We start from the raw sequence: 22,735 nt of genomic DNA, 5'->3' as shown, positions 1-22,735 counted from the left end.
TTCCGATGCTGACTAAGCGAATGAAGTGGTTCGGAGAAGTGAAACCAGTGGCTGTCGGAGATTTGGTCCTCATAGCAGACGAGGTCCGAAGGAATGGCTGGACGCGCGGGAAAATCAAAGATGTCGTGATAGCGGAAGACGGACGAGTTCGACAAGCGATAGTTCAGACTGCGAGGGGGATATTGCGTAGACCGGTATCGAAGTTAGCCGTGTTGGAGGTTGAGTTGGATGGTAAAACTGGGACCATTGGCCAGTGTTACGGGGGGAGAATGTTACTGCCAACACTGCTCTTGGTGGTGTATCTGTTGCTGAACAGTACTGTCATTCGACTGAAACGTCATCCGTGGGCGATGACGTTACCCGACGCGGGAGGATAGCTGTCACTTTATCAAAAACGCTGAGTAAGGCATCGTGCACCGGAGGAGAAAAACTGAATTCTATTAAATTGGTTTAATCACAGTGAGATATTATCAGTTCAGTTAAAACTTATATAGAGATTTACATGCGTATTGTATTCTAAAACTATACATCCTAAGCTAATCACAGTAAGTTACGGTACAGTCTAAAAGTATAATTCGTAAACCTAACCTAAACCTAAAATCACAGATTAGCACATGTTAGTACGGACGAAATTCATTTGATTCATAAACGGTTGTGGTTCATTACCGAAAATTGTAAGTAAATGTACTATACTGTACACCTGATGCTAATAAAATTATTTTCAGCTTTAAGCTGTCTCACACCAATCACCGAGTTTGTGAACGGCTAAAAAGAATCGGCCAAGAGCCTCCTTTGTTCTCGGAACACCATGTAAATGTTCAAGCTCTAGCTTAATAATTTCATTGTTGTCGTTAGTAAGAACTTTACATACACGAATAGATAAACAAACAATTCGAAGATTTGATGATAGGATGTCATACTTGTGCGAATATATCTTCTTGTTTCAGAAAAAAATTGTTTATTTTCGTTTCTCTATACGAGATAAGAGTAAAATAGTTATGACCAAAATCACAATACCTTTTCCACACACTAAGCCAGCCAAAAGCTGTTCAGTAATTTCTTTTGACGACTTGCACAGTAAAGTGAATTTTTTACTGAGCTGTCAGCAGATTGTTTAAAAAATTGCAGTAAAGTTTTCATTTTTTAGCGATTTTCAGTAATTTTGCGAATAATTTGATTAAACCCGCAAAATTTTTAACTGAATTTATCAGCACTTCTGTTCTTTTCGGTACATGAACATTATCCAGTAAAATACTGACTGATTGTACCAACATTACCGAACCTCGTCAAAAACTTACAAAACAGGTACAGCAAATCATCTGTCAAGTCGCCATTTTTCAGAGGAAACTGCTGACTTGCCAGTATTTTTTGACGTTTGGATAGAACGGATTGCGGAGTTCGGTAACCGAATTGTTCTACTGAATTGATTACCGAACGGTTTGCTGTTCAAAACCCCAGCAAAATTTTACTGTGCCCAGTAATTTAAATTAAGTGTACATATACATCCAAAGAGAACATGTTATGTGACGTCATGCTCGATTGGCTCCGGTATTTGACATGTTCAATTGGCTCCGCTCAGTGTCTCCGCCTAACTATGAATATAGTACCTATAATCATACTTAATTGCCGACAGCTTCTCGAGCAAGAACTGGCCCGAAATTCCTGTCCGAGCAAATGTAAACACATTGCCGGTGCCCCCAGATTTAAACTGGCGTTCGCTTCTGCTTGATGTACTCTAGCAGCGATCCGACATCGAAATACTGACGTCGAATTTCGACTCCGAAAGTTCGACGTAGAAAATCCGGCGTCGTTATTCCCAAAGGCCTTAATATAAAGGTACGCAAAGAGTACGGAGAGTGGAGCAAAAAAAAGTTCCTATTGACCAAAATTAGATTCCAGCTTTACTGCAGAGGTATCAGAGATGGATTCCAATTGTGCGCGATAGGTAGACTTTTTTCGAATTTACTCTGCGCAACTGTTCTCTATAAACTGTGGGTAATTGCTACATCGAAAATCCGACATCGGAATTCCGACGTCGGCACTCTGATGTCGACAGCGACTTCCGACGCCAAAAATCTGACGTCGAGATTCCGAATTCGAGAATTCGACGTTCAAAAACCGACAATGAAAATCCGACGTCGAAATTACGACGTCGAAAATCTGACGTTGAAAGTTGGAAGTCGAAAATCAAAGGCCGTCGGAAACCTGACATCGAAAGTCCGACGTTGAAGCTCTGACGTAGAAAATCCTACGCCGGATTTTTGCCATCAAAAACCGAAATTCAAAAATCCGGCATCGAAAATTCGACGTCGAAAATCTGATGGAATTCCGACGTTAAAAACTGATATCAAAGATCCAATATCGGAATTTTTAGGTCGAAAATCCGCCGCTGAAATTTCGTCATTAAAAACTCTAACGCCAAAAATCGGACATCGAAAATCCGACTTTGGGATTCTGACGACAATAATCCGCCGTCGAAAAACCGACGTCGGAATTCTAGCGTCGATAACCTGAGGTCGAAAATTCATCGGAAGTCGAAAATTCATCGGAAGTCGAAAATATGACATCGGAAACCCGACATCAAAAATCCGACGTCGAAATTCCGAGGCTAATAAACAGATATCAAAAATCAAACGTCGAATATCTGACGTCGCACATCGGAAGTTCGAAAATCCGATATCAAAAATCCGACGTCGAAGATCCAACGTAGGAAGTCCTACGCATAAACTACACCTTCGAAAATCTGGTGTTGAAAATCTGACATCCAACGTCGAAAATCCGATGTCGGAATTCCGACGTGGAAATTCCACCATCGAAATATTGACTTCAAAATTCCGACGCCAAAATGAGGAATTGGACACAAATTGGACGAAATTTTGACATGAAAAACCGACGTCGGAGGACGTCAAAATTCTGAAGTCGGAATTGCGACGTCTAAAATACGACATTAGAAATCCGACGTCGGAATTCCGACGTCAAAAAGACAACTCCGTCTGAACTACTGCCGTCGAATATCCAAAGTCGGAATTCTGACGCCGAAATACGACAGTCGGAGCTCCGGCATCGAAAATCCGACATAGGAATTTCGATGGCAGAATTACGACGTCGCAAATCCGCCAAAAAATCCGGCGACGGGATCCCGACATTGGAAATTCGGCGTCGGAAATTCTACGTGGAAAATACGACTTCGGAATTCCGACGTCAGAATTTCGATGTCGAAAAGCCCACGACAAAATTTCGACATCGAAAAACCGTCGAAATTCCGACGTTGAAATTTCGACATTCGACGTCAAAAATCCAAGCTGAAATTCCGACGAATAGCCTATTTCAGAGTTTCGACATTGGATTCCGGTGTCGAAAATCCGATGTCGAAAAACCCACGTCGAAAGTCGGACATCAGAGATCTGACATAGAAAATCCGACACCGGAATTCCGCCGTCGAAAACCCAACATCAGAAATCCGACGTTTTCAACGTCTGAATTTCGAGTTCAGATTTTCCGACATCGATGCCAGATTTTCGACGTTAGTATCGCGACGACGAAATTCCAACGTCGGTTTTTCGACGTCGAAAAACCGTCGTCAGAATCCCGACATCTAAACTTCAACGTCAGAAATTCTATGTCGAAAATCCGACGTAGAAATACCGACGTCGGTATTTCGACGTTGGATTTTCGATGTCGGAATTCCGACATTGGATTTTCGACGTCGAAATTACGGCGTCGAAAATTAGAAGTCGAAAATCGGATGTCGAAATTCCGACATTGAAAATGTCGATTTTCCCGAATTGAAAACGTCGGATTTTCGACGGCGGAATTTCGGCGTTGGATTTTCGAGGTCGGATTTTATGTCGGATTTCCGATGTCTTATTTTCGACTTCCGATGGATATTCGACCTTAGATTTTCGATACCGGAATTCCGACATCGGATTGTTGACTTTGGAGATTCGATGTCCGATTTTTGGAGTCGGAATTCCGATTTTTGATGGCGAAATTTCGGCTTCATTCTGAATGCACAACAGCAGTAAAAGGCATTTTCATGGCACTGCAGTAGCATTTAAAAAGATTTAAATGCTTATCAGGTAGCCGGACGCATTTCGTATACTTATTGGTAACCTGGGTAGGTTACACTTGGTTCTAAACAGAACCATCACATTTGTAGTGAAAGATTAATTTTTCTAGTCGCTACACATTTTGCGTGGGGTGATTAAAAATGATGATTCTGAGGCACCTCATCTTATGAGGCTTGTAATACCACTCTATAGGTGAGGTGATGGTAATAATAGGATCCTTGTTAAATACTTAGTTTACTGAAATAGGGTCGATTTCTTCATCCTCGCTTAATGTTTAAACCACGTTCACCGATGTGTTAACCTTTTGGCTTAAACGCTAAGCGAGGGTGAAGAACTCGGCCCTAATGGTTTAAGGATCGTAATTGATGGTCTGTATCGAATGTTACCTTTACTCTTCTAATAACAACGTCCCTCTCAAGCAAAACTATCAAAAAGCTTATCTCTGACAGCTAATTCGAACCTCAAATTTCGATCTATAAACTATAACGAAGTGAGAAAGCACACCGTTCTCAATTTAATTAAACCAAAAATAATGTTAATGATTATTATGACAGTTATAATACGAACAAAGAGTTATGGAATTAAAATGCGATTTTTACAGTACATATTAATGATAACAAAAACGTAAATACTTTGAGTATACATCAAGTCCAGCGACACTGTAGAAAGTTAGAAACTTGTAGTGAAACCATTACGAATGTAAATATTAACTGAACCACAATTTAGAATTAAGTTCTGTAATAACGAGTAATCTGTACCGTAGACAAAGAACAGAGTGGTGTCTCCCTCCACTGTTGATGAGCAGGATAAGTAAAGCATTTACAATCATCCTTTTGTCGCCGTCTTGCAAATTGCCGTCGGGATAACAGATGAAACAAGAAACAACAGTATACTCACTATCATTCCTTTCCATCACCCCCACTTTTTTACTACCACAAGCATCAACTCATTCAATGTTATAGGTAGAGTAAAATAACCACTAAATGTTCTGCTTATATCGGTTTGCAAATCGCGCACATGTTCTTCGAAGAAAGGCGAAATTTTTACGCTGCTAAATACACATAGAACAATATTCGAATAAAGGCTAATTTTGTGCCTTTTACAGCATTGTTTTTGGAGAATCCGTTTTTAAACAACTAGGAATAAAATATACGACCTTAGGAACTAGCACACGAACGCAATTTAACCGTATAAGACTTGATTTTACCGAACTATAGTTAAATCGACCATTTGGAAGCGTATTTTAAACGTCAACCGGTAGTTAATAGAAAGTTTTTGCTAAACATTTACAACCGTTAAGAGGAAAGGACTTGATTCAATTTTCGGTAGTAGCTATTTGTAAATCGATGTTGTGCCGCGCAGTAGAAAGTAGTTCAGACCAAAAATTTAAGCCACGCTAAAATCACAGCCTTACCGGCCATGTAACACATACGGAGTTCGAAGCAGTCACATTTTATTAGTGTTTCCAAAATGCTTAAAAAGTCCATTTCAGGGGTAACTTCTTTTATACTGAACCTAAATTACAATAGCGCAGTTACGCTCTACCAGCCGACCACGTGGCTTTCACTGCTAACAATAAAAATCTAAGCGTGCCATGGGTTTCTATATGTATAAAAAGACAAACTAAAAACATACACATCGTTTCCAAGGGAATGCTTGGGCATACGTTCTTACCGCTGGTTTTTTACGGAACGAAACGAGTAGATGATTTCATTTAGTTTTTTAACAGTGGTAAATAACTACCTACATATTTATACGTTTTATTAGTTGTTGATCAATGTTATTATTAAAAACTTTATTTGTATATTTGTGGATACGAAAAGGATTGTATACATTTAAATGTCACAAAGGTATAGTTCTAAAATGTATAAAAATATCAAATACAAAGCGTAACGATAAGAAATCTAACAAAATAGTACGTAAATTTACGCTGAGAAAAGGAACATTTTGTCATATGTTATGGTTTATATCATCAAGTGTATATATACATAAATCAAATACAAACATGGCTAAAGTAATAAATAAACGAACAAATACTGAAACAAATGTACTTTCTCTTTTATTCCTAGCTAACTTTCATTTCGGGCTACCTTTAAAACAAACAAATGCTCTCCTCTAATTTTTCTTTCTTTGACAATGTTTACTTTAAAATGTTCACTCTCCAGCCTCCTTATGATTTCGGTTGGTTTGTTTTCCCTTAACAGTAGCAGATAAAACACCCCAACTGGGGACAGCAATCGATCCAACTCGTTCAAAATCTTATTTGTCACAACCATTCCGTCCAAGCCTCCCGCCCAAGACTTCACCAAATCATATCCTTCCGCACCGAACTGTTCTATCTGTTCCTCTAATCTCTCACCGGGTTCTCCACAAGTTGGGACATACGGAGGGTTGAAAACCAATAAATCAATCAATCCGGGTCGAAATCCGTTCAATAGATCCATATTGATTACGTTCAAATCACAATGATTCACCTCGGCCGTTTTTCTAGTCATCCGACACGCATGCGGATTGATGTCCACTCCAAGAAAACATCCGCTTGCGTTTCCCAAAGCTTTGGCCAATGCACTAATTACGACTCCACTTCCGCAGCCAATTTCCAATGAGACCAGTGGACGTAAACGTTTCATAGCGGCCAGTTCGTCTTCCAGTGCATCTAGCAGCAGAAAAGTGTCCTCGGCCGGTTCGTAGACCAGATCCCGGTCAGCTGGGTTGAACTGGAACAGTGGTGTTTCCATTTCTTAATATGGTTTAAACCTAGATTGGAATGGAAACCAGAAAAATACGAGCGAAAAAACTGAAACCGGTGTGTTGGGTTAATTATTTACAAACATTAAATATATTTTGACAGTTCTCATAAAACATCGAAGTATAAAGCAACGCTTCGAAAAAAACATAGAATACTACCCGCCACAGGACATGTTCAGCAGCGTTTTATTTTATATAGAGGTTTCAAAGTAGAACTGGAACTGAAACATTCACATTCCCAGCAGAGCGTTTTGTTTTATTATTTCGTACAGTTTTGTTTCAAAATTTAAAACTGTTATACGACGCCGTTCTATTTGTTGCTGATTTTAAAATACGTTTAGAACTGTGTTTTAAATACATGCAAAGTTTTCAGCAGGGACACTTAGAACAGATAGACTGGGGAGAAATAAATTTGAATGCAGTAACGCTGAAGGCATGGCGAGAAATGAATTTTAAATTAAATAGAACACCCGCTAAAACTGCTGCTGGGGACAGAAAGTTCCAGTTTAAAATTTCCAGTTTTATATTATAGAACTGTCAAAATTATAAATCTAAAACTGAAACTCTCCTGAACATGCTCTGAGTATTCGATAAATATGGGCTGTTCCATTTTACATCACCGACTAAAACAGATCGATCGCAATGCTGAAAGCATGTTCAGGAGAATTTCAGTTTTAGATTTATAATTTTGACAGCTCTATAATATAAAACTGGAAGTTTTAAAACTTGGACTTTCTGTCCCCAGCAACAGTTTTAGCGGGTGTTCTACTCAGTTTGAAATGCATGTCTCGCCATGCCTTCAACGTTACTGCATTCAAATTTATTTTTCCCCAGTCTATTGGTTCTAAGTGTCTCTGCTGAAAACTTTGCATGTATTTAAAACACAGTTCTAAACGTGTTTTAAAATCAGCAACAAATAGAACGGCTTCGCATAAGGGCATGTTCAGGAGCGTTTTATTTTGTATAGGAGTTTCAAAGTAGAATTGGAACTGAAACATTCACATCGCCAGCAGAGCGTTTTGTTTTATAATTTCGAACAGTTTTGCTTTAAAATTTAAAGCTGTTATACGATGCTGTTCTATTTGTTGCTGATTTTAAAACACGTTTAGAACTGTGTTTTAAATACATGAAGAGTACTCAGCACAGACACTTAGACCCGATAGACTGGGGAAAAACAAATTTGAATGCAGCATCGCTAAAGGCATCGCGAGACATAAATTTTAAACTAAATGGAACACCCGCGAAAACTACTGCTGGGGACAGCAAGTTCTAGTTTTAAAATTTTAAGTTTTATATTATAGAACTGCCAAAATTATGAATCTAGAAATGAAACACTGCTGAACATGCCCCAATTACATTTTTTTTAGATTCAAAAATATGGGTTATTAGATTCCAAAAAAAATGTTTGTTGTTTCTACTAAAAAGCCCTCATATGACTTTGTGTAGATTCAATAATAATTTTGTTTCAATCTATCATATCTTTTTTTGAAATACAGCATGTTATTTATTAGTTGAAATATGCTTTTCTTTTTAAAACAATGAAAAAATCCATTTAAATCAAAAAACTTTTTCTTGTTTTCAAAAAAGGTGTAATTAATATTAATATTTTGATTACTGTTTGTTTCTTCTATTCAGAGGTGCTCGTATTTTGCACCAAATTCTAATTTCGCTCAAGATATTCAAAAAATATATCATGAATTTTAGAAACAAAGTGATTTCAGATTTTTTTTTTAACTTTGCGTTAGATTGTGAGCAAAATTAGAAGCCTGCGCGAAATCTTTGTGCCTAAAACGTAGGTTCTAGATTTTCTGTTTTAAAACTATGTTCTTAAATTTGCGTAATTACAAGTTCTAAATGACAACTTTTCCATTTCCGCTTAAAAAAGCTGTACCTAGCTCCACTACCTCACGTTCGATAAATTTCACTATTTTGACAGTTTACCAATTTTTCTGGAATAAAAACAATAATATTAGGTTCATACGTATTATTCCATTAATAAAAAATTTCCTCACCTATGAAAGCACTCACGACGATTATTTTTACATATTTATATCTCCCAAATCGTCTAAACTCTCGACCTCCGATGCGTCCATTTCTTTATTTGTATGATACAACAAAATGGCGGAGATCGAACCAAGCACAGTCAAATCATTTTCAAGCAATATTTCAAAATCTAAAAGCAGTATTTTTGTTTCAAATACTATTGTTGAACCAACCATTTTTTGACGTAGGACTTACGTCTTTCTTTACTATACTGGGTATCATTTCAAAATTTTCAAAACGGATGCGTTACGAACACTTTGAACCTTAATAAGTTTTCTCCTACTAAAGGAATTACTAATATTGTTTCATAAATCGAAAGGAAAACGTTCAACGCTTGCTATTGATACCTTGTTTGCTATGTAAAACTTGTTTAAAAAGTTCAAAAACTACTTTTAATGCGAATCAACATTAATGCTAGAACCTATAAATATGGGTGCAACAGTTTTTCTTAAAGCCAGACGTGTCTAAGCCACAGAGCAGAACACACGTACGTGTGCTGCTCAACGAGAAGCTGCATTTGGACTACCAACCAAATCATAGCTACTGCCTTATCGCTGCCAACCAAGAACTGTCGTCGCCCTGCGTGAAATTCATCGCTCTCAGAAGTGGACAGAGTTACTAATTCCGAAGACTCCAAATCAAGAAGACTGATATCTCTTTCCTTCCCCCATACAAACGAGAAGCGACAAAGGTTACAGCGCCTCTATTGGAAGAAGGGAGGAAGCTTTATGTAAAAATGTATATGTGTGTGTGCATCACTATGGAAAGTACCACCTTTACCCGCAAGTGGCGTTGCTGTTACTGTCTCCGGATTCTGGACAGAGTTGCCAGTCTTCTTGATATGGAGTCTTCGCTAATTCGCAAGCTGCTCTTCCAGTGCCTGGTCTGTGAGATTGCACAGCATTTCAAAACCGATCTACTCTTCCGGAGCTCAGCCGTAATGGCCCTCTAGGAAGCCAGCGAGGCCTGCCTGGTTAGTTTGTTGGAAGATACCAATCTGTGCGCTATCCATACCAAGCGAATAATCATCATGCCGAGCGGGAAACGGCGAAATAATATTGACAACAAACGGTTCTTATTAGGACCACAAAATCGTTCTCAGAAGAATTACAATTGAAATTTCCATTTCGTGCTTTGGAAAATAACTTCCCTCTTATCGGGTTAGTTATTTTCTACAATAATATCCGAAAAATGTACGATAAAACTAATAAACTGACCAATTGGACGGAAGCAAGAAAATACCTACAAAAATTTGAGTCAGAAAAGTGACATTGACGGAAAAATGCTTCGATCGTGTCTAAGTGTTTGGCAGCTGAAGTTGCCGATTTGTTTTCCAACGTCAATTATTTGCGCTGTGCTGTACGGAACAAACAGATATTTGCGCGATTCGTTGGGAAATAATCAAAACAATTGTGTAGTAGATTCCGTAGATTTTACCGTAAATTTTGATAGATTTTGTAAAAGCATTAATTAGCCTGCTTTGATTGGTGTTTTTTGCATTTTTTTCAAGAACATTAGTGAATGTGGCAACCCTGCTACTAAGCGAAAGCCACACCAAAAAGAATGATGAAAATATTTCCATTTGTCGCACAAAAGGATGGACTTCCATTTGCACTAAGAAGTTTATAAAAGAGATCGCATTGCGATATACAATACTCATTCGATGTGAGCTACGAAAGGGGAATGTTCGTGTATGTACGCAGCAGAAGCGAATTCGGGCAAGGTTCGAATCGTTAGAAAGGATTCTCGTCTGGTGTCACCAAAAATAGTTATTTGCAAACCGTTCTTTTTAGGATGAAAACATAATGGAGAAAGAATTGAATTAGAAAGTTCCATTTAATAACTTGGATTGAGTTTGCGCCTGTCAATTCTTCTGTACATGTACCAGTGATTCATATAAGCAAATGTTTGTCAAATTAATCCACAAACCCGAAGGTTTTTGCAAGTCCTAGAAAATCAGTGAATGTGGCAATCTCATTCGACATGAAATTTCCAGTAAACATTCATTCAAAAAGTGCATCGGTTCAAATTATCCATGAATGTCATATGATATGCCCAAGTTTAGTCCTACGTCAACACCGCGGTTATGTCCCGGACATTACCCACTCCTAGTTTTTTTTGCTCAACTAAATGCTTCAATTTGAATCAATGTTTCTATATATTTAATACAAATATGCCTTGTTTTTTGCAGGGATTTTAGAATCAAAATGCAATTTATTTTGTCACTTGTGCTAGTATTTCTGTATCAACAATGTTTGGTATTTGAAAAAAAGAAATTTTCTTTCTGTTTCAACAAAATCTTTGAATTAGAATCAAAGTCGCAAAATATTTGATTCGAATATGCCTTATTTCTCTGCGTGAATGAAAAAAATAGAAGCAGTGTTCTATTTGTGTTTTAAATTATGGAAAATTTAAAACGGAAAGTCGAGCTGTTTTAAATCTGATCCAAAAAAGTGCTCAAAAATAGAACTGCATCTCATCATTGCGATCGATCTGCTTTAGTCGGTGATGTAAAATAGAACAGCCCATATAGAATCCCAGTCTATTTTTACAGTAAACGGCAAGTTACGGCGGATAGCCTAGAACAAAGTTTCAATAGCCAACCGATCGCCAGCATATAGTTTAACCAGCCTAGCCGCCTTTTAGTTTACTGCGATACATCAGCGTTGCGAACAGCCTTAGAGCATGTTCAGGAGTGTTTCAGTTCTAGATTCATAATTTTGACAGTTCTATAATATAAACTGAAAATTTTAAAACTAGAACTTGCTCTCCCCAGCAGCAGCTTTAGCGGATGTTCTATTCAATTTAAAATTCATGTCTTGTCATGCCTTCAGCGTCGTATAACAGTTTTAAATTTTGAAACAAAACTGTTCGAAATAATAAAACAAAACGCTCTGCTGGGGATGTCAATGTTTTAGTTCCAGTTCTACTTTGAAACTCCTATATAAAATAAAACGCTCCTGAACATGCCCTAATCGTGTTTTAAAATCAGCAACAAATAGAACGGCGTCGTATAAGAGTTATGAATTTTAAAACAAAACTGTTCGAAATTATAAAACAAAACGCTCTACTGGGGATGTGAATGTTTCAGTGCCAGTTCTACTTTGAAACTCCTATACGGAATAAAACGCTCCTGAACATGCCCTTAGAGTTAGTACTAGAGTCATAATTTTGACAGTTCTATCTAATATAAAACTGAAAATTTTAAAACTAGAACTTTCTGTCCCCAGCAGCAGCGGTAGCGGATGTTCTACTCAGTTTAAAATTCATGTCTCGCCATTCCTTCAGCGTTACTGCATTCAAATTTATTTTTCCCCAGTCTACCGGGTCTAAGTGTATGTGCTGAAAACTTTGCATGTATTTAAAACACAGTTCTAAACGTGCTTTAAAATCAGCAACAAATAGAACGGAGTCGTATAACAGTTTTAAATTTTGAAACAAAACAGTTCGAAATAATAAAACAAAACGCTCTGCTGGGGATGTGAATGTTTCAGTTCCAGTTCTACTTTGAAACTCCTATACAAAATAAAACGCTCCTGAACATGCCCTTAGGTTTTAGCTCGGGTTTTAGTCGGTGATGTAAAATAGAATACATCAGCGTTGTGAACTGCCTAATAAAACGGAATTTCAGGTTTGAAAAGATTTCCACTCCAATTTGAGTTTAGTATGAATGAGCGTGCACAACATAAAACATCGCACATCGTCTGAGGCGGCCTTGGTTTAAATTTTCCGACCATCTTTCAAACGACGAAAAGCAGCATAACGAACTTGAAACCGGTCAAAACCCCGCTCGATTTTTGTTTACGACTGAAAAAGCTGCAATTTTTCCAGGGAAATCCGGCTGTTCCGCAAGAGCTCTAGGCGAAAAATCGGTAAGTTGCTTGTTTTATTCTATTTGTTGTAGAAATACAACGGTTTTTGTTGTGTAAACTAGGGTACAGTGAACTTTCAGGCGTAGATGTTTGGTTAACCTTAACCTATTTTTATGCCGCAGGATTGAATCAGAACGATGGAAGATTTCCAGAAAATTGAAAAGATAGGCGAAGGGACGTACGGTGTGGTGTACAAGGGTCGGAATAAGATCACCGGTCAAATAGTAGCCATGAAGAAAATTCGACTGGAATCAGAGGATGAAGGCATTCCTTCAACTGCCATTCGGTGAGTTTACATTAAATTGTGTCAATGTGTGGGTAATAACGGTTTTTATATTTCAGTGAAATATCGTTATTGAAGGAGCTGAAACATCCAAACATCGTTTCACTGGAAGATGTCCTGATGGAAGAGAACAGACTGTACTTGATTTTTGAATTTTTGTCGATGGATCTGAAAAAGTACATGGACACACTTCCGGCGGAGAAAATGATGGATTCGGACCTAGTTAAAAGCTACATGTATCAAATTACGGCTGCTATGCTGTTTTGCCACAGACGACGAGTTCTTCATCGAGATTTGAAACCTCAGAACTTGTTGATCAATAAGGAAGGTCTGATCAAAGTGGCAGATTTTGGTTTGGGTCGATCATTTAACATTCCGGTCCGGAACTATACACACGAAATTGTTACTCTCTGGTATCGTGCCCCGGAGGTTCTACTCGGTTCACCCCGATATGCCTGTCCTGTGGACATTTGGTCCATTGGTTGTATTTTTTCGGAAATGGCAACTCGAAAACCGTTATTCCAGGGAGACTCGGAGATCGATCAGCTCTTTCGAATGTTCCGCATACTGAAAACTCCGACAGAGGAAATTTGGCCCGGAGTGACTTCATTACCGGATTATAAATCGACGTTTCCTTGCTGGACACAAAATAATCTCACGAGCCAGGTAAAAAATCTCGACTCGGCTGGACTAGATCTGCTACAGAAGTGTTTGGTCTATGATCCGGTCCATCGGATCTCCGCCAAAAAAATTTTAGAACACAAATATTTCGACGGGTTCGATCGACGAGTAGTTCCAATGTAATGAAAGTGCGCCTTCTCCCCAATTTTTTAGTAGTTTCACAATATTTTATTATTCCATGAACTGCGTTTGTAGTCTTCGCATGCGGGGTTTGAGTTGAGTAAGTGCTGTGTAAATATCCCGACTACAGGAATTCGCTGGGTTTCCCGAGCAGCAGCTGTACATATGGTTAGCAATTTCTTCTCTAGCTTTGCCGTTTGATTGCAGATAATTCACAAAAACCTTCCCTTAATACTGCCTTTTTTGCAGGTACATGATTTTAAAAATAGTTTCGAAGCGAAAATAAAAGACTTTTAGATAAATCATCTTAGTATATAGTCTACTGTTTATAAATGAGAATCTCACTAATGATGTTCTGAATTAGATGTTCAGAATTCAATTGTTAAATCCCTGCTCAAAGGAATACGTACGACATTCAAAATAAACATTTTTAATTTGGATAATTTGAACTTTTAAGTTTCTAAATTTGTACGAATCGTGATCATAACTAGCACAGTACAAATTAAGCACCGTTGGCTTTGCGAGTTTGTATTGCACATTTCGAAAGACTTTAGGTGTATAACATTTATCCTACTTAGCTAACAACTGTCTTATTGGCAGCAAATACTTAAAAATCATGAATAAAAAATATATAAACTTGAGATAAAGCACAACAAAACTTTAAAAATAGACTCAATTGACAGGAGAATACATCCTACTTAGGTCCCAATTTACGTACATCTTGTTGGGTCAATTAACCAACGCCCCTTTTCCGTCAGTTCTCGGTACCGGTCCCTAGCGTTAAATTTTGGATCTCCTGGATCTCTTGAAAAAGTAACGCCTTCCATTGATCAATCGTCAGCTCCTGTTCGTCCAAAGCGTGATCGTACGGAACCGGGGCTGGCCGGTTTACTTCGTCTTCGTGGAACCAAACATTAACGTAGGGATGAGCAAGCGCGTCCTGAACGGATATTCGCTCCAGCGGATCGATTGCCAACATCCGCTGGAGCATGTCTCGAGCGTTGTGATTGTTCAAACCAGCTGTTCCGGAGCCTTCCACGGCTAGAAACGCGGAATCCGGGAACAGCTGATCGAACTGAGGTTTCGGATAAACGGGCAGTGTTTCGATATATCTCCGGGCCGATTGACTACTTCGTGCAATGAACTCTGCCGTTGGCGTTCCCAGGGTAGTGATGATTCGGTTCCACTGATCGACGTGATCGGTTCCTGGAAACAACACCTGCCCGGTGATTAGTTCCGCCAGTATACAACCTATCGCCCAAATGTCCACATTGGTACCGTAGTCCAAGCTTAGAATGACTTCCGGAGCTCGGTAGTGCCGCGTAACTACATACTGAGTCATCATAAAGTTGGTTCCTACGCTTCGAGCTAAACCAAAGTCCAGTATTTTCAGGGAACAATCCGCCCGCACTACAATGTTGGTAGGTTTTAGGTCACGGTGGATTATCCCAGCCGAGTGAAGGTACTTTATTCCACATAGCATTTGGTATACCAGAAAGGATAGCCTCTCGTGGTCCAACCGGTTGCCAATCACGACGCTGAGGTTGGTGTCCATGCGTTCGGTGAACAGGTATATGTCGCAGAACGTTCGCAACGTCGTTTGCGGGGTATACGCGTGGAGTAATTTGATGATCTGTAATTTGAATGGATTGATCAAAACGAAATTTCGTTGGCTCAAAACTTCTTGTAGTACTTACAAATGGGTGATCGACTAAGCGCATCAGTTTTATCTCGCGGTAGGCTCGCTTAGCATGCGTTACGTCTTGGAATGGTCGGGAGAGTTTCTTGATTGCAACCGGCCTCCCGGTCACTGTGTCCATCGCTGCACTGTAATATAAAATGTCGGATCTTAAGAACTGTACTTGTTCGGATGAGTAAAAACCCTTTTTTGGAAGCAGACCGTTCTGTTTAGTGCAGCTCAAAAATTAATGGTTTTTCTTCTATCTCATCTGCTCTCCGAACAATGATAATCAAAGCCTTCCCTCGGCAATTTATGAATATTTTTAGAGAAAGATGATTGGCTAAATGTAGAATAAAGTATTGCTCGTAAGTGTTCTGTACCTTTTACAATGGCACGATGCCAACCATTTGTCACGGAACTGAAATGCTATATAGCTCTCACTCGTGCAGAGTCGCTCAGTGTCTTAACGGTTCAGTGCAGTGGTGCCAATAATCCCCCCTCCCGTAACTCTGGTCCAAGCTCGGTTCCTTGGCCAGATTTACCACCTAACTCTAGTACCGCTAGCTTTGTCACCGCGCGACGCAGTATCCTTCTGTTCGTTCTGACCATCGCCTGGCGTACTCTCCCGTCGCGACCTCGAATCAACTGTTCCACAACACCACGAGTCCAGCATCTGCGGCTGCTTCCATCCGTTATATACACCAAATCACCTACAGCAATCGGCTCGGAATCTTCATACCACTTAGTCCGACGGTTGATGGTAGGAATATACTCTTTCACCCATCGCTGCCACAGTACATCTGCCAGTTGTTGTGATCTCTTGTACTGGGCCCTAAGAGCTTCAGCCGGGTTGACGGCCACAGGTTCCAACTTGCGTTCATCGGATGGGAGTCCACGAAGGAAATGATTAGGTGTCAAGGCCTCTTCCTCCGCTGACTCCTGAGGCATGTACGTCAACGGCCGACAGTTGATCATATCTTCCGATTCTGCCAAAACAGTCAACAACACTTCGTCGGTTAGTTTTCTTCCATCATCGAATGCCTTCATTGCCTCCTTTGCAGACCTCACCAGCCTTTCCCAGCTACCACCCATGTGAGGGGCCGAAGGTGGGTTGAAGTGCCACTGCGTTCGAGCATCCGTGAAAGCTTCCGCGCAATCGATGTCAATTTGTCTTCCTAGCCTTCCAAACTCTTTACTTACAGCTTGAAAATTTGTCCCATTATCCGAAAAGAATTCAAGGGGGACTCCTCTGCGACACATAAATCTACGTATGGCCATGATGCACGCCTGGCTGGTGAGACCGTGAGCAACCTCCATGTGTATGGCTCTAGTGGTCAAGCACGTCATCAATGTCACCCATCGCTTTTCGTTCCGCCGTCCGACAGTAACGTTGAGTGGCCCAAAATAGTCGATGCCCACGAAACTAAATGGTCGCATTCTCGACGTGAGCCTCTGATCGGGCAAAGGTGCCATTCTGGGAAATGTTGGAGAACATTTGTGGACTCGACACCAGATGCATTTCTTCGATACCTGTAGTACTGCTGCGCGCAATTTCGGGATATAAAAGCGCTGTCGTATCTCGTTCACTACCGTCTCACGATTAGCGTGACCAAATTTCTTGTGGTAGAAAAGTAAAAGCTTCTTAGTGACGTCATGGTCTTTAGGGAGCACAATCGGAAATCTCAGCTCGAACGAAATAAATTCAGCATGTGCAGATCGACTCTCCAATCGGATAACATTATGCTCATCCAACATCGGCGATAGTTTGAATAGATGACTGCAACGTTCTAAAGCGTACCATCGCTCGGGAGGCAAACCGCGATTCTTGAACAAGATCTTCACTTCGTCGCCAAAGGTCTCTTGTTGAACCATTCTCCATAGGTAATTTTCAGCACTTCGATATTCCTCTCTGGTAAGTGGGGTCACTACTGCTGTCAATGGCTTGTTTATAACCTTCAAGAGCCTCGGTGAGGCAGGCAACGCTGTAATTCGTTGGTCTAATTTTTTAGTGCGACAGTTCGAAATGAACCGAAAAATACAGGCAACCGTTCTAATAAAAACGTTCCAACATGAAAAGCGGGTGGAGTCAACAAGCGTTTGAGTGGAAACTATTTCGTGAAACAAATGAACGGCTCGAAGCTCTTCCTTTGGATTTGGTGTCACAGTTTCTTCAGGAGGCCAATATTGCATCGGACGGTGCAGAAATTCGTGTCCTTTCACATATTCACCGTTTGAATCCAAAGGCTGACCGGGTTTCCATTTCGTTAATACATCAGCGCTGTTCATTTTGCTTGGGAGCCAGCGCCAATCATCGGGGCCTACCTGACTGAGAATTTCACCTATGCGGAACGCCACGAACTGTTTGTATTTCCGGTGGTCTGATTGAATCCACGCCAATACCGTCCGAGAGTCGGTCCATAGGAAGGTTCTAGTGATGAGAAAAGAGTGTCCTGTCTTAATTGACTGGGATAACCTAGCACCAATAACTGCCGCTAGTAGTTCCAATCTAGGAATAGACAGATGCTGCAACGGCGCTACTTTTGCTTTGGATGCGACTAGTGCACACCTAGGCTTACCATCAATCAGCGAAAATATGCGACACAACCGTAGGCGGTTTCGCTTGCATCAACAAAAACGTGTAGCTGCAAGTTTTCGCGGTCCTGTGGGAGTGCTGAAGAGAAATAGCAACGGGGTATTCTTAATTTATCGACTGCCAGCATTGCCGCAGTCCATCGGTTCCACTTGTCAGCAGAATCGTCGTCAATTTTCTCATCCCAAGAGCACCCGCTCCGCCACAAGTCTTGGATGATCAGCTTTCCGTGAATCGTAAATGGAGCTAGGAAACCGTGAGGATCAAAGAAGCTCATGACGCAGCTGGATACTTGGCGCTTCGTTGGCCGCTTGCTTCCCGTAATGAACGGTTCAAGATCACTTCGTAGTTTAGTTGAGAACACGAAAACATCTTCCGACGCATCCCATGAAACCCCTAGAACACGCTCAGTAGTGGTAGTTTTGTCGGAACTGAAGTGAACCAGTTTGTCTGTTCTAGGCTCGCCTAGTTCTTCAAGAAAGGCAGCAGAGTTAGAGACCCAACTACGAATGCGGAATCCAGCCTTGGAATGGATCATCCTTACTTCGACTGCTCGTTTGATCGCACTCTCGACAGTATCGGTGCTGTCTAAGTAATCATCGACGTAGTGCTTGCCAATAATCGCTTCTACCACATCCGGAAACTGCTCAATAAACTCTCGCGCATTTTTATTTTTTATGTACTGCGCGGAGCACGGAGATGACGTTGATCCGAAGGTTGCCACGTCCATTACGTAGGTTTGTGGGGGACCGGATGGGTCGTTTCGAAAAAGAAACCGCTGTGACTGCTTATCACTCCGCCTGATCTGAATCTGGTGATACATTTCAGTGATGTCGCCCCCAAAAGCAATCGGCCGCTCACGGAAATGATACAGCACGACGGGCAGGTTAGTGAGTAGATCCGGTCCCTTGAGTAATGCTGAATTGAGCGAGATTCCTTTGACTGCTGCTGCTGCATCCCAAACCAGACGAACCTTGCTTGGTTTCTTCGAGTTGAGTACCACGTTCAATGGAAGGTACCAAAGTTTACCTGGTACCGCGTCCTCTGTTTCCTGCACCGTAAATTTGTGTGCGTATCCCTTTTCCAAATACTGATTGATTTGCTGGGACACGTTCCTTTGCAATTCAGGATTCTTGGACAGCTTCTTTTCCAGATTTTGCATTCGCTTCACTGCCATGGGGTAGCTGTCCGGTAATTCAGGGTGGTCTTTCTTCCACAAAAGACCGGTTTCGTAACGGTCTCCCACCCAGACGGTAGTTTCCTCTAATATTTTGCGAGCGCGGCGATCATCGACTGATTCCGGAAGCATGGTAACTGATATTCCAGATTCCTCCAGCACGTAGTGGCTCCGAAGTAGTTCATGGAGTTCAAGATCCGCCGCTCGCTGACCATCATGATGACAGGAAAATGTTTTCGAAGACTCGCCACCTTCCTGTGGACCATAAACTGTCCATCCAAGATGAGTACGCACTGCAATTGGTTCACCTGCATTTCCAATACGTGATTCCAGAGGGGCGTAAACATGTAGATGTTTCAGACCAATCAAAATTTTTGGAGTACCACTACGATAATCGGTCACAGGCAAACCTTTCAAGTGACTATATTTTGCTGCAACATGCGTGTAGTCCAACGTTTGCTTTGGTAGTTTTAGTTGATCAACTGTGTGAACATTTTTCAAAGCGAATTGCTTCATCGAATTTCGCCCCGAGATCGACAGATCAACACGTTTTGAGTCACGTTCCATACGTGTCATTCCGGCAGTCCATTTCACCAGAATTGGCTTTAACTCCCCTTCTAGCTTAATATGTTCTGCCACTTCCCTTTCCACAAGCGAATAGGATGCGCCCTCATCGAGAAAGGCGATCACGTCCACGAACCGCTTACCGTTGGTCAGCCTGACCGGAACCATTCGAAATAGAACTGGTTGATTTGACTGCAAATCATGGGCGTTGCAATCCGTTGTCACAGGTGTCAAATAGCGCTGATGGTTCGGCGGATGAAGCAATGGATAATGTCGTTCTTGGCAGGTCCCAACGGTACATTTAATCTTGAAACGACATCGCGTCTGACCATGCTCGTTCAGGCAAATGTTGCATAATTTCCACCTGTTTACCTCCCTCATTCGTTGGTCCCAGGAGAGCTTACGAAAATCTTCGCAGTAGCGAATTCGATGATCTGTCCGATTGCAGACTCGACAGAGTTTACGCTTATCCTCCAGCTCTTCTGATTTTCTGTCGTACTGCTTTTGGACAGCCGGACACCAGTCTTCCCCCTCGCCGATATGTGTGTGCAGGAACCCTTCTGGTTGTCTGTCTCTGCGCGTATGTTCGCGTCTGTCCTTGCCATCCCGGCGGTTTTGCTCCGGCTGCATTTCGGTGAAGAGCGTCACTTCACTGGCCTCCGATACGATCTCTGACAAAAAATCCGCAAATGTTGCCAAAGTCACTATAGCTCGCTGTCGTTTGTAGCGCACCCACTCAAGCTTAGTGCTAGATGGAAGTTTATCCACAAGCTCATGAATCAGCATGGGGTTTACCAGGTGGTCTCGGAGGTCGGCTGCAGTTAGGTGGTCGCTAAGTTGCTGTACAACGACGCCGAACTTGATGAACGTCTGCAATCGGTCGATGCGTGGGGGGTCCGCTGTTTTTGCCTTTGCTACTAGTGTCTGGAGAAGTTGGTCCGGTCGACCATATAGGTTTTTAAGAGTCTCGATGACGGCTGGCACCATTTCCGGTAATAACAATCTGCTTCTCACCGCTTCGAGCGCGGCCCCTTTGATACTGTCCTGCAATCTGCCAAGATTTTCCAAATTTGACCAGTTGCAGGCTTTATTACTGTTGTGCCAACTGCTGAAGAACATTGGCCACTCTTCGGGCCTTCCCGTAAAGAATGGAAGCTTCTGAAATGGCCCTTTTCCCTTAATTTTCTCTCTGGTCGCTCCCATCGTTCTTCTACATAGCTACCTTCGCTATCCGAATCATCGCCACACGACGAGTCACGGTTATCGTACAACGGAGGCTCACGTTGTAATACCTTTTTGGATCGTATGTGCGGATTTCGCGACGAAGTAGTGCCCAGCTTTCGTGGCGGTGGGTTGCCCAGGTGGTTTTCGATAACAGGTGTGGAGCTTTTTGGATAAGCGCCACGGTAATCAGCAGGCATTGGTTGCTGCCTTTGTTTTCCCGGGTTTCGCATCGAATCCATCCACAATGTTTCCTTTTTTGCCTCGTCCCGACTGAGTTTGTCGCCAATGTCTGTTGCCCCCGCAGTATTTCTGCTACTGTACTGTATTGACAGTTCCTCCTTCATTTTCCGGAACTTTTCATCACCCATCCGCTTCATCTCTAATATATCGCGTTCAAGTTCAAGATCTGCCAGATGTTGCAGCTCTTGGCGCTTCAACTCCCGGAGGAAATTACTTCGCTTTATCTCCTTCATAAGTTCCAGGTCACGTTTGTGGTCCTGATCGACCTTTTCTTGCTCCTGCTCGTTGGCCAGCCACATTTCATTGTTCTTGAAACCAACGTTTGCAATGTCGAGAATAGAATCGTTCGACTCATTTCCATCTTCTATGCCAGAATTCGCATCCGGATTATTTTGACAGCCCTCGCAATTCCATGAAACGTCCTTAAGGTTCAAGTTACCTTTTTTGAGCATGTGTTAGTTTTGAACGCTGGGTAGTATGGGTAGGAAAAATTGTGTTCAGCTTTGCCACCGGATTATACATTTAAACCTTTTCAAAACTCTAAAAGAAGAATATCAGCCGATTTATCAGATCACAACGATTCAAATCATACAAAATAGCTGCTGGAAAAACTATCGGTTTCGCTAAATGGTGCTTTTGAAAAAGTGACTGTGATTTTTTGTCACACTACCACACCGTGCTGGGGTACACAACACAACAGCGCAATGAAAAAACCACAGCCACATTTTCAAAAGCACCATTCAGCTAAGCCGATGGCTTTTCCGGCAGGTATTTTGCATGAATTGAATCGTGATGATCTAATAAATCGACTGATATTCTTCTTTTAGAGTTTTGAAAAGGTTTAAATGGATAATCTGGTGGCAAAGCTGAGCACAATTTTTCTTACGCACACTACCAAGCCTTGAGGTAACTTGAGCCTTAATTGCTTCTGTGACACCTACGCAGAAAAAGTGGAACCAGCGCTTACAGGTTTTGCAATAAACCATTTGCTTGTCGGCGTGGTTCGGCTTGTCACAAAGTGCACAGTCATAGCCTGTTGAATCTAGGTTAGATTCCTCCTGTCCAACCGTACTCATCATTAATTTTTGAGTTGCACTAAACAGAACGGTCTGCTTCCAAAAAAGGGTTTTTACTCATCCGAACAAAACTCAAAAATGATCATCCAAGAGTACTCTTCTCTTAAGTGGAAAAAATAAAACTTACCACACTGCACCTTGAGCACCGATCCCAATTGGAAACAGGTTCTGGAATCTGCCAGGCACTGTAAACTCGGTATCCCCGCTGGAAGGGTCGGCAGGTTGTGGGAGTCGATCCATCTCCAACTACCTGGAACAATATGGGGCGAAAGAAATACATGAGTTAGGCAAAGGTTTTCCAAAATATATTTCGTAGTAACTCCATCGAATGTTTGGAGACTTGCGTTCCAGTGTGAATCTTCTGTG

The 22,735-nt window shown here is 41.3% G+C and overlaps 3 protein-coding genes across 5 annotated transcripts in view; 1 reads left to right on the top strand and 2 right to left on the bottom strand.

Annotated features, from left to right (window-relative positions):
• Positions 1-6,104: 6,104 nt before the first annotated feature.
• Positions 6,105-6,889, bottom strand: LOC131678857 (uncharacterized). Its single transcript, XM_058959267.1, has one exon. It carries the CDS (start codon positions 6,806-6,808, stop codon positions 6,140-6,142), a length of 669 nt encoding a protein of 222 aa, XP_058815250.1. The 5' UTR covers positions 6,809-6,889; the 3' UTR covers positions 6,105-6,139.
• A 5,658-nt stretch (positions 6,890-12,547) lies between these two features.
• LOC131681501 (cyclin-dependent kinase 1) lies at positions 12,548-14,130 on the top strand. 3 transcript variants are annotated; one of them, XM_058962309.1, is made up of 3 exons: positions 12,548-12,733; positions 12,856-13,019; positions 13,076-14,130. In XM_058962309.1, exons 2-3 carry the CDS (start codon positions 12,871-12,873, stop codon positions 13,818-13,820), a joined length of 894 nt encoding a protein of 297 aa, XP_058818292.1. In that variant the 5' UTR covers positions 12,548-12,733; positions 12,856-12,870; the 3' UTR covers positions 13,821-14,130. The 3 variants fall into 3 exon arrangements, with proteins under 3 accessions (XP_058818292.1, XP_058818294.1, XP_058818293.1); XM_058962311.1 differs by having other exon boundaries at positions 12,814-13,019; XM_058962310.1 differs by having other exon boundaries at positions 12,796-13,019.
• Positions 14,131-14,210: 80 nt separating this feature from the next.
• Positions 14,211-22,735, bottom strand: part of LOC131681499 (stress-activated protein kinase JNK-like) — a 38,446-nt gene continuing 29,921 nt past the window's right edge. Inside the window, exons 2-4 of the mRNA XM_058962308.1 lie at positions 22,497-22,619; positions 15,515-15,644; positions 14,211-15,450 (exon numbers count right to left, since the gene is read on the bottom strand). Of these exons, the coding sequence (XP_058818291.1) occupies positions 14,572-15,450; positions 15,515-15,644; positions 22,497-22,609 (1,122 nt within the window). The 5' untranslated portion in view covers positions 22,610-22,619 and the 3' untranslated portion in view covers positions 14,211-14,571. The remainder of the gene's footprint in view (positions 15,451-15,514; positions 15,645-22,496; positions 22,620-22,735) is intronic.

This window comes from Topomyia yanbarensis, chromosome 2 (assembly GCF_030247195.1).
Source record: "Topomyia yanbarensis strain Yona2022 chromosome 2, ASM3024719v1, whole genome shotgun sequence".
Classification (NCBI taxonomy): Eukaryota; Metazoa; Arthropoda; class Insecta; order Diptera; family Culicidae; genus Topomyia; species Topomyia yanbarensis.
Note: the sequence above shows the minus strand (reverse complement) of the source record. Positions and strands in the feature narration are given on the sequence as shown.

Coding starts and splice junctions, on each gene's coding strand:
- LOC131678857 (XM_058959267.1), bottom strand. CDS start 6,808: ATGGAAACACCACTGTTCCAGTTCAACCCAGCTGACCGGGATCTGGTC.
- LOC131681501 (XM_058962309.1), top strand. CDS start 12,871: ATGGAAGATTTCCAGAAAATTGAAAAGATAGGCGAAGGGACGTACGGT. Junction 13,020..13,075: donor ATTCCTTCAACTGCCATTCG/GTGAGTTTACAT, acceptor TTTATATTTCAG/TGAAATATCGTTATTGAAGG.